Source organism: Natrix helvetica, assembly GCF_964273705.1.
Source record: "Natrix helvetica genome assembly, chromosome: W".
NCBI lineage: Eukaryota > Metazoa > Chordata > Lepidosauria > Squamata > Natricidae > Natrix > Natrix helvetica.
This window is the reverse complement of record NC_138555.1, coordinates 76,510,719-76,527,583: the sequence shown is the minus strand read 5'-3', so window position 1 is coordinate 76,527,583 and position 16,865 is coordinate 76,510,719. Positions and strand designations below refer to the sequence as shown.

At 49.8% G+C, this 16,865-nt stretch overlaps 1 protein-coding gene across 1 annotated transcript in view; it reads right to left on the bottom strand.

The window, feature by feature from the left end:
• Positions 1-8,932: 8,932 nt before the first annotated feature.
• The window catches only part of LOC309400708 (uncharacterized protein), a 49,446-nt gene continuing 41,513 nt past the window's right edge, over positions 8,933-16,865 (bottom strand). Inside the window, exons 18-19 of the mRNA XM_081969341.1 lie at positions 11,598-11,663; positions 8,933-9,066 (exon numbers count right to left, since the gene is read on the bottom strand). Of these exons, the coding sequence (XP_081825467.1) occupies positions 8,960-9,066; positions 11,598-11,663 (173 nt within the window). The 3' untranslated portion in view covers positions 8,933-8,959. The remainder of the gene's footprint in view (positions 9,067-11,597; positions 11,664-16,865) is intronic.

The following is a 16,865-nucleotide window of genomic DNA, read 5'->3' as shown; positions in this document are numbered from 1 at the left end:
GGTGCCTTTTGCCTTAAGGGCCAAAGTTGATGAGGAGATTGACCGCTTGTTGGCGCAGGGTGTATTGGAGCCTGTTGACTACTCGCGTTGGGAGACCCCAATAGTGGTCCCTGTGAAGGCCGACGGTTCCATACGCCTCTGCGCCGATTTTAAGTCAACCATCAATTTGGCCCTTCAGGCAAACCCCTATCCAGTCCCTGTCATACAGCACCTGCTCCACTCCCTGGGGCAGGGCTGTATTTTTGCGAAACTGGACATGGCGCAGGCCTACCAGCAGCTCCCGGTGGATGACGAAGCGGCGGCTGCGCAGACTATCGTCACCCACCGTGGGGCTTTCCGTTGCCGCCGCCTCCAATTCGGCGTTTCCGTGGCCCCGGGGATCTTCCAGAGCCTCATGGAGCGTTTGCTCCATGGGCTCCCTGGCGTTGTACCCTATTTCGACAATGTCCTGATCGCTGCATCCAGCCGCTCAGGACTCCTCGAAGTACTGGGGAAGGTCCTCGACCGTTTTAGGGGCGCGGGTCTCAAATTAAAGCGCAGCAAATGTTCATTTGCTGTGCCTAAAGTGGATTTCCTCGGCTTCACCATTGATGCCCACGGAATCCACCCCACCCCTACTAAAGTCGCAGCCATCAAGAACGCCCCCACCCCCGCCTCTAAGGCGGAGCTGCAGTCGTTCTTGGGGCTTTTAAATTTCTACGCGCCATTTTTGCCGCACAAGGCGTCACTAGCCGAGCCGCTGCATCGGTTGCTCGACCGATCGGCAGCCTGGCGCTGGGGCAGCCGCGAAGCGCATGCGTTCGCGGCTGTCAAAGACATGCTGACGTCAGAGGCAGTCCTAGTCCAATATAGTGACAGGATGCCCCTGACTCTGGCGTGTGACGCCTCCCCCGTGGGTTTGGGGGCGGTCCTGAGCCACGTCCTCCCCAACGGCTCGGAAGCCCCCATAGCTTTTTATTCCCGGACACTCTCTCCAGCGGAGAGAAATTACAGCCAGATCGACAAGGAGGCTCTGGCTGCCGTGTCCGGGGTTAAAAAGTTCCACGAATACCTCTACGGACGGCATTTCACGCTCTTCACTGACCACAAGCCGCTCCTTGGGCTTCTGGCCGGTGACCGTCCGACCCCTCCCATTCTGTCCCCCCGGATGACACGCTGGGTAGAGTTCCTAGCGGCATACTCGTATGCCCTAGTCTACCGCCCTGGCAAGCAGCTGGGGCACGCTGATGCCCTCAGCCGCTGCCCCTTGCCCGTCTCCGATCCTCAGACAGTGCCTTGCCTGTCTGTTTTGGCCATTGCAGACCTGGCCTTGCCGCTCTCTGCGGGCGATGTGGCAGCAGCGTCTCTGGCCGACCCCACCCTCTCCCAGGTGATGACCTGGGTTCTGCGGGGGTGGCCTGGGGGGCCGGTGCCCGACGGCCACCGCCCCTACAAGGCCAGGCAGTTAGAGCTGTCCCTTCACAGTGGGTGCCTCCTGTGGGGGGACAGGGTGATCATTCCACCCACTCTGCGTGACCAGGTGCTGTCTCGCCTCCATGAGGGCCACCCTGGCATAGCGCGCATGAAGGCATTGGCGCGCAGCTATGTCTGGTGGCCCCGTCTGGACGACGAGATAGCTACCTGGGTTGCCAGGTGCTCGACCTGCCAGGTCTCCCGTCCAGCGCCTCCGGCGGCCCCGCCGCGGGAGTGGGAGATTCCCCGCGGCCCGTGGTCACGCCTCCACCTGGACTTCGCCGGGCCTTTCCGAGGTCAGGTTTTCCTGGTTGTGGTGGACGCTTACTCGCGCTGGGTGGAGCTCATCATCATGACCTCCACCACAGCCGAGGCCACTGTCCGAGCACTGACGCGCCTGTTTGCCACCCACGGCTTGCCGGACGTCGTTGTGTCGGACAATGGTCCTCAGTTTGCGTCCACCGTGTTCCAGGGCTTCCTGGCCACCCAAGGCATCAGGCATGCCCTCGTCGCTCCCTATCATCCGGCCAGCAATGGCCGGGCGGAACGCGCTGTCCGCTCGGCCAAAGACGCCCTTGGCCGAATGGACAAGGGCGACTGGCCCACGAGGGTGGCTGCTTACCTCCTGGTTCAGCATTCCACCCCGTGTCCCTTGTCCGGCAAAACCCCAGCTGAGCTGCTGATGGGCCGGCGCCTGCGGACCACCTTAGATAGGTTGCACCCAACCTATTCCGAGGCACAGCCGAGCAACCTGGGACCCCCTCCTCGTTCCTTCCGTGAGGGCGATCCAGTATGGGCAAGGGCTTTCTCCGGGGATTTTAAGTGGGTGCCTGCCACCGTCACTTTTGTAACCGGCCCCTGCTCTTACAGGGTCCGGACCGCCGACGGTGCAGACTGGCGCCGCCACGTGGATCAATTAAGGCGTCGCGAACCTTTGGATCCACACAACAACCCCGCAGGGTCGGCCTCGCCAATTCATCCCGAGGCCCCGGGGTTGGCGCCGCACCCGATTCCCCCGCCGTGGCAGTTGCCCAGGCCGCAAGAAGTTTCGCCAGAGACTGTTCCCGGCGCCTTCCGCCTTCCACAGCCCTCCATCGTTTCAGCCCCCGTTGGGCTACCAGCTCCGCCATTGCAACCGACTTTGGCCTTCCCTCAATCAGGCCAGCCTGTCCCTCGCAACAATTCAAACTTCCCTGACTCAAACCCGCCAGCGGCCGCGCCACCCCGGCCCTGCCTACCTGTTCCTGAGTCTCCGCCTCCTCCTCCGGCTGGGGTAGGCCTTCAAGATGGCGCCCGGAGCTCCACTCCCTTCAGGGAGGAGCTCCCACGGACACCACCTCCTTCTCCGACGGTCTGCCCAGTTCTGAGGCGTTCTGGGCGTGTCCGTCGCCGCCCAGCCTATCTTAGCGACTACGCATGCTCCACTGCTACGCATGCGTACTCGCTGGGGGGGAAGGAGTATTGTATTCTTTCCTCCCCGACTTACGACCGGGGAATTCCCCCTGTTGTCAGCCAGCAACAGCCATGCTGCGCCTTAGCCAATCAGGCGCGGCATGGCTGAAGGCGGGCTGATCTGATCTCTTGATTGGTTCCTCGGCCTGACAGCTTTCCCTTAAATAGCTGTCAGGCTAAGGAACGGGTGATTCTCTCCTGTATTACTTGACACTGCTTCTTGTGAATAAAACAGAGTTGGACGTTCTCTTTGTGTCAAGCCTCGTCTTTCCCCACACTTCTTCATGCTCAACAGTAGTAACTGTGAAAGGGATCTTGGAGTCCTAGTGGACAACCATTTAAATAGGAGCCAGCCGTGTGCAGCAGCTGCCAAAAAAGCCAACACAGTTCTAGGCTGCATTAACAGAGGGATAGAATCAAGATCACGTTAAGTGTTAATACCACTTTATAATGCCTTGGTAAGGCCACACTTGGAATACCGTATTCAGTTCTGGTCACCCTAATGTAGAAAAGATGTGGAGACTCTAGAAAGAGTGCAAAGAAGAGCAACAAAGAGGATTAGGGGACTGGAGACTAAAACATATGAAGAACGGTTGCAGGAACTGGGTATGTCTAGCTTAATGAAAAGAAGGTCTAGGGGAGACATGATAGCAGTGTTCCAATATCTCAGGGTTGCCACAAAGAAGAGGGAGTCAAACTATTTTCCAAGGCACCTGAGGGTAGAACAAGAAGCAATGAGTGGAAACTAATCAAGGAGAGAAGCAACTTAGAACTGAGGAGAAATTTCCTGACAGTGAGAACGATTAACCAGTGGAACAACTTGCCTCCAGAAGATGTGGGAAACGGTATAGAGTTTCCTGCCTAGGCAGGGGGTTGGACTAGAAGACCTCCAAGGTCCCTTCCAACTCTGCTATTGTATTGTAGGATGGTAGATTCTTCCCCTACCATATCTGTCCTGATGTTTACATGCAAAGTCTTGGTGCACTACATTTATACCAAGCTCAGGAAGGACACGTGGGCAGGGTGCCACTTTGTGGATCCGCTGAATTGATCCCTTTACCTCCTAGAACGGTGGTCACCAACCAGGGGTCCGTGAAACCTGGTGGTCTCTGAGAAAAGGTTGGTAGTCCGCAGAATTATTATTTGCATTTTTTAAATGTTGCACTAAATGCTCTTTGTTGTCTTTTAAAAAATCATATTAGTTGTCCGCGGGATTTAAAATTATGAATTAAGTGGTCTCTGGGGACCGAAAGCTTGGAGACCCCTGGGCTAGAAGCAGTGGTGGGTTTCAAAATTTTTTAGAACCTCTTCTGTAGGTGTGGCCTGCTTTGTAGGAGTGGCTTGCCGGCCATGTGACTGGGTGGGAGTGGCTTGCCAGCCATGTGACTGGGTGGGCATGGCCAACTTGTAAAATGTGATGAAACTCACTTAACAATGCTCTTGCTTAGCAACCAAAATGTTGGCTCAGAAACTCTGGCATTTGAAGCACGCAGGTCTTAAAGCTGTCACGTTACAAGACCCTTGCACCCCTAACCCTTTAGAAAAAAAACCCCAGGGGTGTTCAAACTTGACAGCTTTAAGACTTGTGGACTTCAACTCCCAGAATTCCTCCTCTCTCTCTTCATCTTGATGATGTCCGGACGGGCGGGGGAGGGAGCTGGAACTGGTTCTAAACGGCACTGTAGATTTGTGGAACCTTTTCTATAGAAGAGGTGAGAACGGGCAGGAACCCACCCCTGCCTAGAAGACCTTCAAGGTCCCTTCCAACTCTGTTATTCTGTAATTGAGGATGAGATAACCAGAGAAAGCTTGTGGCAGTCGGCTACTACTGTATCCCTTTCAGACTCCGGGAGTGTGAGAAATAAAACTGCCATTTTTTATATTTTTTTTACAGAACAGCTGAAACTTGGCTTAAAACCAAAGGCCTGCTAGCTTGTTGGCAGCAGGAGATATTTTTCTGAGCCACCTCAGCAGAAATATCCTCCAGGACATAATGTTGAAATCACTGCCTACTTTGGTTGCTGGCGTCACTGCATGAATGCCAAAAAATAACAAGAAATAAATGAAAATATCGGGGTCAAGGCCACGTTACACCATCCTCATGTCATTCGCCAACTCAGGCTTCTCTCAAATCCAACAACATAGGTCAGATTTTGGCAGGGTGAGGCCGTTGGCGTTTGCTGGAGGACGTGGTGTTCCAACCACTTTTGGAAGAAGATGACAAAATAGGCCAGGAGTACCCACCATCTGAGGGTACTCCATATATATACACCTCGGAGCAAAGGGGGGGGGACCCTTATTGCTGTTTTTGGCATTTTTCTGCCCCTGGTTTTTGCAGGGAGTTACGAATATTCCATTATTTGAGAGGCTACTACAAAGATGAACAGATAAAGAGATTAACAGAGTTGGAAGGGACCTTATAGGTCATATAGTCCGGCCCCCCGCTCAAGCAGGAGACCGTACACCACTTCTGACAGATGGCAGTCCAATCTCTTCTTGAAAACTTCCAGTGTTAAAGGTCCCGCAACTTCTGAAAGCAACTTCTGTTCCATTGGTTGAATGTTCTCACTGTCAGAAAGTTTCTCCTTATTTCTAGGTTGAATCTTTCCTTGATCAGTTTTCATCCACTATTCCAGCGATGGCGAACCTTTTTTGGCTCGCGTGCCATAAGTGGGGGGAGCGCAGGGGGGGTCGTGTGCAGGCGTACCGCACCCATAATGCAATGCGCGACCCCGTGTGCATGCGCACACTACAGGCGCAATCCCCCCATTTTTGCATGCTTTTTTCGCCCTCCCCAGGCTTCAGAGGCTTTATAGGAGCCTGGGGAGGGGGAAAACAGCCTCCCCCGCCCCCCACCCCGAGAAGCCCTCCGGAGGCTTCAGGGACCTTCAGGAGGCTTCCCTGAAGCCTCCGAAGCAGTCAAAACGACCCTCCGAACAAACCGGAAGTCACTTCTGGTTTGCTCTGAGGTTCGTTTTGAGCGTTCCGAAGGCTTCAGGGACCTTCAAGAGGCTTCCCTGAAGCCTTCGGAGCACTGAAAACGACCCTCCAAGCAAATCGAAAGTGACTTCCGGTTTGCTCGGAGGGTTGTGTTAATCACTCCGAAGGCTTCAGGGACCTTCAAGAGGCTTCCCTGAAGCGTCCGGAGCGCTCAAAACGACCCTCCAAGCAAATCGGAAGTCACTTCTGGTTTGCTCTGAGGGTCGTTTTGAGCGCTCCGAAGGCTCCAGGGACCTTCAAGAGGCTTCCCTGAAGCCTCCGGAGCAGTCACAAGGACCCTCCGAGCAAACAGGAAGTCCGTTCCCAAACTTCCCGTTTGCCCGTAGGGCCGTTTTTTGCGCTCCGGAGGCTTCAGGGAAGCTCATGAAGCCTCCAGAGGGCCTCAGTGGGGGGGGGGAGGCTCTTTTCGCCTCCCCAGGCTCCTATAAAGCCTCTGGAGGCTTAGTAAGGCAAAAAATGGCTTTAAAAAAGGGTGAACTCAGCTGGCCAGTGCGTGCATGCACCCTGACAAATGGCTCCGCATGCCACCGTGCCATAGGTTCGCCATCACTGCACTATTCCTTGTCAGGCCTTCAAGTGCTTTGGAAAATAGCTTGATCTCTTCCTCTCTGTGGCAGCCTCTCAAATATTGGAAAACTGCTATCGTGTCTTCCGTGGTCCTTCTCTTCACTAGAATAGCCATGCCCAGTTCCGGTAACCATTCTTTATATGTTTTAGCCTCCAGTGCCCAAATCATCCTGGTTGCTCTTCTCTGCACTTTTTCTAGAGTCTCAACATCTTTTTTATAGTGTGGTGACCAAAACTGAATGCAGTATTCCAAGTGTGGTCTTACTAGGGCTTTATAGAGTGGTATTTGTACCTCACTTGATCTTGATTGTATCCTTCTGTTAATGCAATTTAGGATTGCATTGGCTTTTTTGGCTGTCACTGCACACCGCTAGCTGGTTGTCCAGCAAAGAAGAGGGGATCAACCTACTTTCCAAAACACAAGGAGGCAGGACAAGAAGCAATGGATGGAAAGTAATCAAGGAGAGAAGCAACCTAGAACTAAGGAGAAATTTCCTGACAGAACAATTAATCAGTGGAAGAGTTTGCCTTCAGAGGTTTTGGTGCTTCATCACTGGAGGTTTTTCAGAAGAGACTGAACAGCCACTTGTCTCAAATTGTATAGAGCAGGGGTGCCAAACTCAATTTCATCGAGGGCTGCACCAAGGTTGTGTTTGATCTCAGGAAGGCAGGATGGGCATGGCCAGCTCAACCACCTATGTCAGGGATAAGCGCTCTGCCAGAGAAAACAGGCTCTGAGGTCCGTTTTCGGCTGCGATGGCCTCCTGCAACCCTCTGCCAGCAAAAACGGAGCTCGGAAAAGCCGCACGCGACCCTCCCGAGCTCCATTTTCACAGGCAGAGGCACCGCCAGCCGGTCCTTCGCTGTTTCCAGGGTGGCTCCGCGGGCCAGATCTAAGCACCCCATGGGCCGGATCCAGCCTCCAGGCCTTGAGTTTGACACCCCTGGTATAGAGCCAACCAGCCATTTGTGCGGTTAACCTGGAAGTAGAAGGCCGATGGTTTCTGGTTCAGTTGGAGTTTGCGTGAAGCCAATTTTTTTAGAGAGACCAGGATTAGGAAGAAAGTGGGGCCTCTCCTTGAGGTGGGAAATACACATTTTGGTTTCAAAAAGGGAATTAGGGAATGCTCATTTACAAAGTGATGGTGGGCTGCTGGGGATTCACACAGGTACGGTTGATCCTCTAGCTAGGATTCTGCCTGGTTTGGCAAACCCCCAAATGCCCACCCTGCCTCGCCCCACCCAGGAGTCCCCATGCAGCCCATTTTGGATGCAGGTAAGTGCAGGGTGTGCACGGAAGCTTGAGGAGGGCGAAAAACGGGCCTACAGGACGTTCAGGAGGCCTGTTTATAGCCTCCAGAGGGCATCCGGGCACCTGACTTGCTCAGTATCCAAATGAAAAATGGAAGCATAAGATATCCAGTCCAGCAAGGCTGTGTGAACCCCCGGCAGCCCGCCATCACTTTGTAAATGAGCATTCCCTAATTCCCTTTTTGAAACCAAAATGTGTATTTCCCACCTCAAGCAGAGGCCCCACTTCCTTCCCAATCCTGGTCTCTATAAAAAAATTGGCTTCACGCAAACTCCAACTGAACTTATATGCAGCGCACATCATGAGAAAGGCAGGGCTAGAGGAATCAAAAGTTGGAATTCAGATTGCCGGGAGAAATATCAACAACCTCAGGTATGCAGAGGATACCACTCTAATGGCAGACAGTGAAGAGGATCTAAAGAGCCTCTTGAGGCGGGTGAAGGAGGAGAGTGCAAAAGTTGGCTTGAAACTCAACGTTAAGGAAGCTAAGATCATGGCATCCGGCCCTCTCAATTCCTAGCAAATAGATGGGGAGGAAATGGAGGCAGTGACAGATTTTATTTTCCTGGCCTCCAAGATCACCGCAGATGGGCACTGCAGCCGAGAAATGAAAAGACGCTTGCTCCTGGGTAGGAAAGCGATGGCAAATTTAGACTGCATACTAAAAAGCCGAGACATCACCCTGCTAACAAAAGAGCGTCTAGTCAAGGCGATGGTTTTCCCAGTTGCAACGGATGGCTGTGAAAGTTGGACCATAAGAAAGGCTGAGCGCTAAAGAATTGAGGCCTTTGAAACTATGGTGCTGGAGAAGATGCCTGCGAGTCCCCTGGACTGCAAGACCAGTCCTAGAAGAGATCAATCCTGACTGCTCTTTAGAAGGCCAGATCCTGAAGAGGAAACTCAAATACTTTGGCCACCTAATGAGAAGGAAGGACTCACTGGAGAAGAGCCCAATGCTGGGAAAGATTGAGGGCAAAAGATGAAGGGGACGACAGAGAATGAGGTGGCTGGATGGAGTCACTGAAGCAGCCGGTGTGAGCTTCAATGGACTCCAGAGGATAGTAGAGGACAGGAAGGCCTGGAGGAACGTTGTCCATGGGGTCACAATGGGTTGGACACGACTTCGCAACAAACAACAACAACAAAGGATATCCAAGGGTGTCTTTAATCATCATTTCAATGGCCAAACAATTGAACAGGAAGAAGGGTGTCGATTGTCGTTGCTAATCCACACAGAGCCACACTGAACGCTAGAAACCAAAGCCAGATCTTCCCCTTGGCATCTGTAAGAAATAAACATATACAATCAGCACTTGGTGGAAGGGAAGCCCCAATCCACTCACCAAAAATCGAGCACGCTGTCTTGTACCGACAGAAGAGACTAGGCTTGAACTGTGGAGACCTTGGTGGTCTCTGAGCTGGGTTGTATTCTTGCAGACTTTTCGTTACCAAACTAGGTAACAGCATCAGTGTTAGAAGGGAGTGTGGTTTTGCTCCCTGTTTATATACTGGTGCAGGGGTCAGCAAATTGCGGCTCTGGAGCCGCATGTGGCTCTTTCCTCCCTCTTCACCGGTCGGTGCCACAATTTTGAGAGGAGCTTCCGGTGGTGGTGGTGGGGAGAGAAGCACAGTGCGCCAGGAGAAGACTCTATGGCAAGGGGAGGGTTTTCCGGTTGTCTCCACAATTGATAGGGGCTTTCGGTTATGACAGGTAGAGGAAAAAGTACGCCGCGCTAGGAGGAGACTCTATGGTGGGAGGAACTGAACTTCCCGTCAGCTCCAGAATTGAACAGGGGGCTTCCGGTTAGGACCTTTATTGGCTCCCGGTGTTTTCTTTTCTGTGGGAAATGGGTCCAAATGGCTCTTTTGAGTGTTTAAGTTTGCCGACCCCTGTACTAGTGGCTTGTCCTGTCAGGATTGGTGAGAGACAACTTGGTGGCTTGGCAGTAAACTAACAGCCTAAGCAAGGAATCTCCAACACCATTCCCACCAACACTGACGGGGCAAACTACTACGGTAGCAGTGACGTGCGGTGAGGTTTATGGCTGGTGAGGCTGGTGACGTCATCAGCGCGAGCCGCGGTCCCCATCATGTTGACTCAGGAAGGCGGGGAATGGGACCACGTGTGCAAGAGGGAGGCTGAGGCTAGAGGAGCCTCCTGCACACGTGGTCCCATTCCCGGACCACGTGTGTAGAAGGCTCCTCAGCGCCTTTTCCCTTTTCCCTTTTTTTTAAAATTTTCATGATGAGAGTGGTGAGGCTGACCGCAGGTCCCTGTACGGTAGTATATGCAAAGAAGAGCAAATTCCACTCCATTTCTAACAGTGCTGATGTTACCTAGTTCAGTTATGAAATGCCCGAAAGATAACCACCAAGCTCAGAGAATACCAAGTACACAGTCTTGTAGCAATATTTTCGTCCTGTTTTTAACACACCCAGCCCTTTCTTGTTACCCACTCTTTTTTTTGTAACTGTAGATACCTTTCTAACTTTATTCAACTTTTATTATGAAGTAAAATACAAATCCAATTTGAAAAAGAGAGGAAGAAAAATGCAGAAAACGGTAAAACCAAAAATAGTGTACGGCCAACTTTTTTCTACCCAGAGTGGTAGAATACAAAAATAAAAATAATAATCCTCCTTTTTTGCTTTGCCTTTCTAAACCTTTCAAGCTAGTTCTTGAAATATTAAAAAAAGGCAGAATATTATATTTCCCTAAAGGAAAAACGTGCTCTTGAAAAACAGCCTCCACTATTTCTTAATAGCCCCAGCAGGACTGGGCCAGCCTATCTACAGGACAAAAGACCTTCAGCTCCAGGATGATGGGATTAAGACATGATCTCTCAGCAGAGGTGGGTTCCTCCCGGTTCGGTCCGGTTCGGCAGAACTGGTAGTGGTATTTTTGCCTGGGTCGCAGAACCAGCAGCGACCCAAGCTTGCCACACCCCTGAACTGGTTCCCTCCCCGCCGCTGATGTCGCTGCTATGTTGTTTTGTAGTGACTTCCTCTGCGCAGTTTGCTGTTAATTGTTCTGCACAGGCGCAAAGAACAGTTTACATTGAACTGCACACACAGCACACAAACGAACGCAAAGCAAACCGGTAGTAAAACTGGCAGCAACCCACCCATGCCCCTCAGGACAGAATAGGATCGGCCCTCTACCATCTAGCAGCAGGGCTCACCACATGGCCCAACAAGTCCCTTCATTGCATCACCCAGCAAGCGTCAATCAAGCCTGGGACTCAAGACAGCCTACAAAGTTAGCAGTGACCCCTACGACAACCAATAGAATATATTTCTTGCACAGGAACAGGAAGCTCAAGGGCAAGGCCCAAGGGTAGGTATAAACAACCGTCTCTCTCCTTCATGTGTTCGGCTGCACCAGGACCTCAAACCCATGTGGTCCGGTTCACCAGTAAACCATTTTTCCAGTCAGCCTCCCTGTTTCCAGTGTTTCTGGAAGCCAATGGATATTTCTTTCCAAGAGATAGTTTAGATTTGGAAGGAGTAAAGAGACTGTTGATGTAAAAAGTGGAAATTTTGTGTCGTTTCCCGTCAACGTAGCACTGTTGCGTTCCAAGCACAAAGGAGTTAGAGACATCTCCTTGAGTTACCTTGTGGTAAGATGGGTGGTTAACAAATGTAATAATAAAAATTTAAAAATTAATAAATCTCATCCATGCGTCTCCCATTCTCCTCCATATTCACCCAGGAAATGCTAATAATCTCCTATTGCACAACTTCAAAGAAGAAAAACAGACGCCTTCAGAGTCCCTGAATTATTATTTTTTCGTACTAAGCAACAAAGCCTCACCTGTTGAAGCGTTGCCTGCTAACTGGGAGACATTATGTCCATTTGCAGCTCTTTTTTTCTGGTGTCCTGCAAGAGGCAAGTCGTAAATAAATTGCAGCAAGAAGGATTAAACAAAAACAGAGTTATTCCCTTGAGTTCTGACCTAGGCTTCTTGAGAAAGCATACATCACAATCTTAGTCCCCCAAACCCTCTTTTAGTTATAAGGCTGCAAAGTATCGTCATTCCCAGCCCGCAAGGCTTCACAAACAGTCTGTGAAGATTCCAACAGACGTCTGCTTGAGTTGCCACAGTCTTTCAGGGGAATGTTGATAAACACCCACCTTTTCTCCCTGGGAATGCTGCCAGAGACCTAATTGCCAAACGCAGAGCAAGGCCAAACTTCGCACAGAATCAAACCCAACTTTTCAAAGCTTGAACCGACCAGATGAACTAATTGCTTCCTGCAAAAGCTCAGGTCCTCTTCGCTCCTCTTTTATGTCTTACGGCAGGGGCCAAGCCTAAGTTGACCCTGTTTTCTTAATTGTTCTTGCCTTCTGGCAGCTCTGCGCAGGCGCACCCTGGGAACAGGCTCCCACTGTTCTTCTGCCTCGCTGATGTCAGGCTCCGGAGGCAGCAAATAACTACCAGATGGCCTTGGCCCCATCTCTACCTCTGATGTAGAGCCCTAGTCAGTGACGTGAGGTGAGGTTTATGGCTGGTGAGGCACTGACACAGTGGTGGGTTTCAAATATTTTTAGACTTGTGGACTTCAACTCCCAGAATTCCACAGCCAGGCATGCTCAGTTCCGATTGAAAACGACCGCATTTGTTTCTCTCTCCCTTCCTCCTCCTCTCTCAAACACACACACATACACACACACAAGTTGAATTGGACTATCTCTCCTACCCCCTTCCCTCTCTCACTCACTCTCAAACAAACACACACACACACAAAAGTTGGATTGGATATCTTTTCCAGTGGCTTGAAAGCAGCTCCTCTGCCACCACCCCCCGCCCCATTCCCCTGCTGCCTTCCCCAAACACCTCTACCATTGCAAATGCAGCCTGCTGTCTGGGTGGGAAATGCCTGGAACGCAATAAAGCCCACCCACTCACCTCCTGTTGGCAGGCTGGGGTGAGAGGAGAGGCAGAGAAGCCGGAGGGGAGCCGATCCGAGCCTTCCAAAAGAAAGAGGCTGGGGGAAAGTGTGTGTGATACAGCATGGCTCTTTGCCTGGCTTCCATGGATGACTCTGCTTAACTGTTAAAAAAAGCCTCTAAAAAAGCGCCCTCTACTATGAGGCAGGAGAACTGCGTGCCTCAACTACGTCAGGAATTTTTAGGCTTTTAACCATTGCTTAACTCTGCTCGAGTGATTATAAAATGCCTAAAGTCAAACTAGATGAGGCATGCAGTTCTCCTGCCTCATAGTTAAGCAGAGTCATCCACGGTGAGGCAGCAATTAGCTCAGCTTTTTCCTTTTCCTTTTCTTTTCATGATGAGACCAGTGAGGCTGTGCCTCACTTCCTCACCTGACTGCACGTCACTGGCCCTAGTCCAAGACTTCCCCAGACTTGAGGACTGGCCTATGTTCCTCCCCAACCTCCTCACTGTCCGAATCTGCTGCCAGCTCTGCAGGCCGCTGGCGGGCCCCAACATCTTGTCTGCAATCCTTGATATACAAAGAGGGCTTGGTTTAGAAATGGGGTTTAGTATTTAGGGGAACAAAGGGAGAGGGTGTGAAAACAAGGCTTTTCTGGGCCCTTCCCTTCAGGCTTTGCAGAGGGTTACACTACATTTCCCAGCAATCCTTGCAATTGGTCTCTGCTTGCTGGCTTGCTCTAATACAGTATTTCTCAACCTTGGCCACTTACAGCCGTGTGGACTACAACCCCCAGAATTCCCCAGCCAGCAATGAATTCTGGGAATTGAAGTTCCTGCATCTTTAAGTTCCCACAGTGGAGAAAAACTAGTCTAATAACATCTGACGAGAAGCTCAAGTTTTGATTTGGGCAATGTATTCTGGTTCAGACAGCTGTGGCTTGGTTAATTGTGCACATAGTCCTCGACTTACAACAGTTCATTTAGTGACTGTTCAAAGTTACAATGGCACTGAAAAAAACCTGACTTATGTTATGGCATTGTTCACACTTATGGCCATGGCAGGATCCCCAGAGTCACGTGATTTACATTTGGTTAATATTTATGATGGCCACTGTGTCCCAAGGCCCATGTGATCACCTTCTGACAAGCAAAGTCAATGAGGAAGCCAGGTTCACTTAACAACCGTGTCACTAATTTAACACCTGCAGTGAGTCACCTAACAAACGTGGCAAGAAAAGTCGTACAATGAAACTCTGTCAGGGTAAAGATTTAAGAGCTGACCAGTTGCTACGACGATGTAATGCTGGGAATGAGTCAGCAAGGTTTTGGGGCTGATATCTCTTTAAGAGCCTGTAATAAGAAGAGGCCCTGTTGGGGTCGGTCTCTCTCCATTCTGTAATTGCCGATTGCTGTTTATTTGAGGTCTGACTAAAGTATATGTATGTATATATTCTTTGTACATAAAACCACTATTTAAATACATATCTTTGTGTTTACTGTATTTGCTCCTGGGTTGTCTCCCATAGTCACACTGACTGTGCATACTCTGATAAACTTAGTTAACAAATTTCTCACTTGGCAACATACATTTTGGGCTCAACTGTGGTTGTAAGTCGAGGGCTACCTGTAGTTTACTCATCAAACCATAACCTCTGGGGATCACCCAAGAAGCTAAGTCAAAATTTATTTATTTTTTTAAAAAAACCTCGTGGTAACTTAGAAAACTGTATAAACACCAGGAGAGGAGGCCAGGATTCCTTTCCGCCTCTGTTACAACCTATCTTTTGGTGGAACAATGTCTCTTTGCACCGTGGGGAGCCGCCCTCTCCTGGAAGAATGAAATATTTTGAGGAATATTTAAAAAGGAAGAATATTATATTTCCCTTAGTGAGAAATAGAGAAGCATGTTGTTTTTTAGAGGCAGGAAGCAGCCCCTGTCTCCCTGCCCCCAAGCAGAAACTGAGGAGGCAGCTTTTAGAAATGCAGATTTGGTAATCCATTCGGATATTTTCAGTGGTGAAATCTAATTTTTTTTCACTACTGGTTCTCTGGGCGGGCTTGGTGGGGTCATGTGACTACATAGTCATGTAACTGGGGGATCAAAAGACAGAAACTCACTTTAACAATGTCCTGCTGGAGCAGGGTTAAACTAGATGACCTCCAGGTCCCTTCTAGCCCTGGATTATCCTCTGAAGCTGCGTCTAGTGCCAGGTTTGCAATCCTTCCTTCCTCTCCTTTTTCCCGCCCTCCCTCGCTCTTTCTTCTTTCTTTCTTTCTTTCTTTCTTTCTTTCTTTCTTCTTTCTCTCTTTCTTTCTCTTTCTTTCTTTCTTTCTTTCTTTCTTTCTTTCTTTCTTTCTTTCTCCCTTCTCTCACTCGCTCTCTTTCTTTCTCAGCACCTCCCACCCACACCTCCGTTTTTGGCCTAGTAGGTTTCAGGGAAGCCTGCTGGGAGCAAAAACGACCCCCCCCCCCCAGCCACCACCATCACCCATTTTTGGCTTAGCAGGTTTCAGGGAGGCCTGCTGGAGCAAAAATGAACCCCCACCCCATCCCCAGTTTTCGGAGAACCTGTACTTAAAAAAAATGCTTAAAAAGTTTTTTTTTTTAATTCTTTGAACTTTTTTTCTTTAACTTTTTTTAGTATTTTTAACTACCGATTCAGGCGAACTGACTCGAACTGGTAGCATTTCGCCCCTGGATATTTTGGAAACAAAGGCAGAATGGTAGGATTAGAAGCAGACCAGAGCAGTCCAAGGCCCCTTCATTGCACCAACCCCCAGCAGTCCAAAGTCACAGAAACCTGAGAGCTCAGATTAACAATAAACCAGAGGTTGACCAGATTAGCTCAGACAAGTACCTAGGATTAGCATTTTGCCTATAGAGCCAGCTATGGCCCCCTACATAACTTCTCCATGACTCCATAGGAATCTGACAACAACCAATAGAATATATGTTCTTGCACAGGAACAGGAAGCTCAAAGCCCAAAGAAGGTATAAAATCCCACCCACTCTCAACTCCATTTTGTCAGAATCGACCCAGAATCACACGTGGTTCTGCTTCAGCATTAAACCAATGTTTCCAACCGGCCTCCATGTTCCCAGTGTCTTTCTCCCAGTTTGGGACTGAACCCAATTGGGTATTTTTTTCCCACAGCACTAAGCAGGGCTCTTTTCTAAGCCTTCTCCTACTTCAAGGTGGAGTTGTGTTAACCACTGTAGGAAGTTAGCCTCCACCCCTCTCCTAGGAAAACAAGATATTTCAGGAAATGTTAAAAGGGCAGAATATTTCCCATAAAAGGGAGGAATAAACTCAGCCCCCCACCCCCTTGCCACCTTTGTCAATGGGCCATTAAGGCCTGAGACAGTTTATTCTATATAACAAAGATCTACCTCCTTCAGGCAGAGCCATAATAGGAATCTCAAAGCCCTTTCATTACATCATCACTCAGTAAGAGTCAACCAAGCTTGGGACTCAGGACAGAGTTGCCCCTGCATGGCCCCATGGGAGTCTGAGAACCAATCAGAATGCAAGCTCGAATTCAAAAGCCCAGAGAGAGCATAAAGCCCAGGCACTCTCAGCGTCTCTTCCCTTTTTTTTTTCTTCACCCAAGATCTTGAAGCATGTGATCCTGTCTGTCACTGCGTTAATTGTTTGCTAGCCGAGCTGAAAATTTACTGCGCAGGTCATAGGCCTTATCAGCAAGTGATGTACTGCGCATGCTTCTTAACACGTTTCTTAAGACATCACACATTCCAGAGACTTCTTTACTTCTGATCTTCTGTTCGTCTGCCAAGAAGGTGGGCGACAATTGCTCTTGCCAAAATGTAACAATTAGATAGATTTGTTTTCATTTTATTTTCATATTAAAGTTTTGTTTTTAATTAGAACATGTTATCGGGTCTCGCTTTTTCTGAAGATATGCTTTTTAGGAAAGCAGACGGTCTACACCTCATTAGCTCAGGGTGAAATTTCCCCTGACAATAAATGGTAGCAGAGGATGGTTACACTGTCCACCATTAAAAACCATCTTTCCAAACAGCCAGCATCGTTTCCAGTGTCTTTGGAACTGAACCCAGAAGGACATTTCTTCCAACACCACATTTTAGGGACCGTAAGGACCCCACGTCTTGTCTCAGCAGCACGGCTCATCAAGCCACATCAGCCCCCTCAGGATTGATCTCAT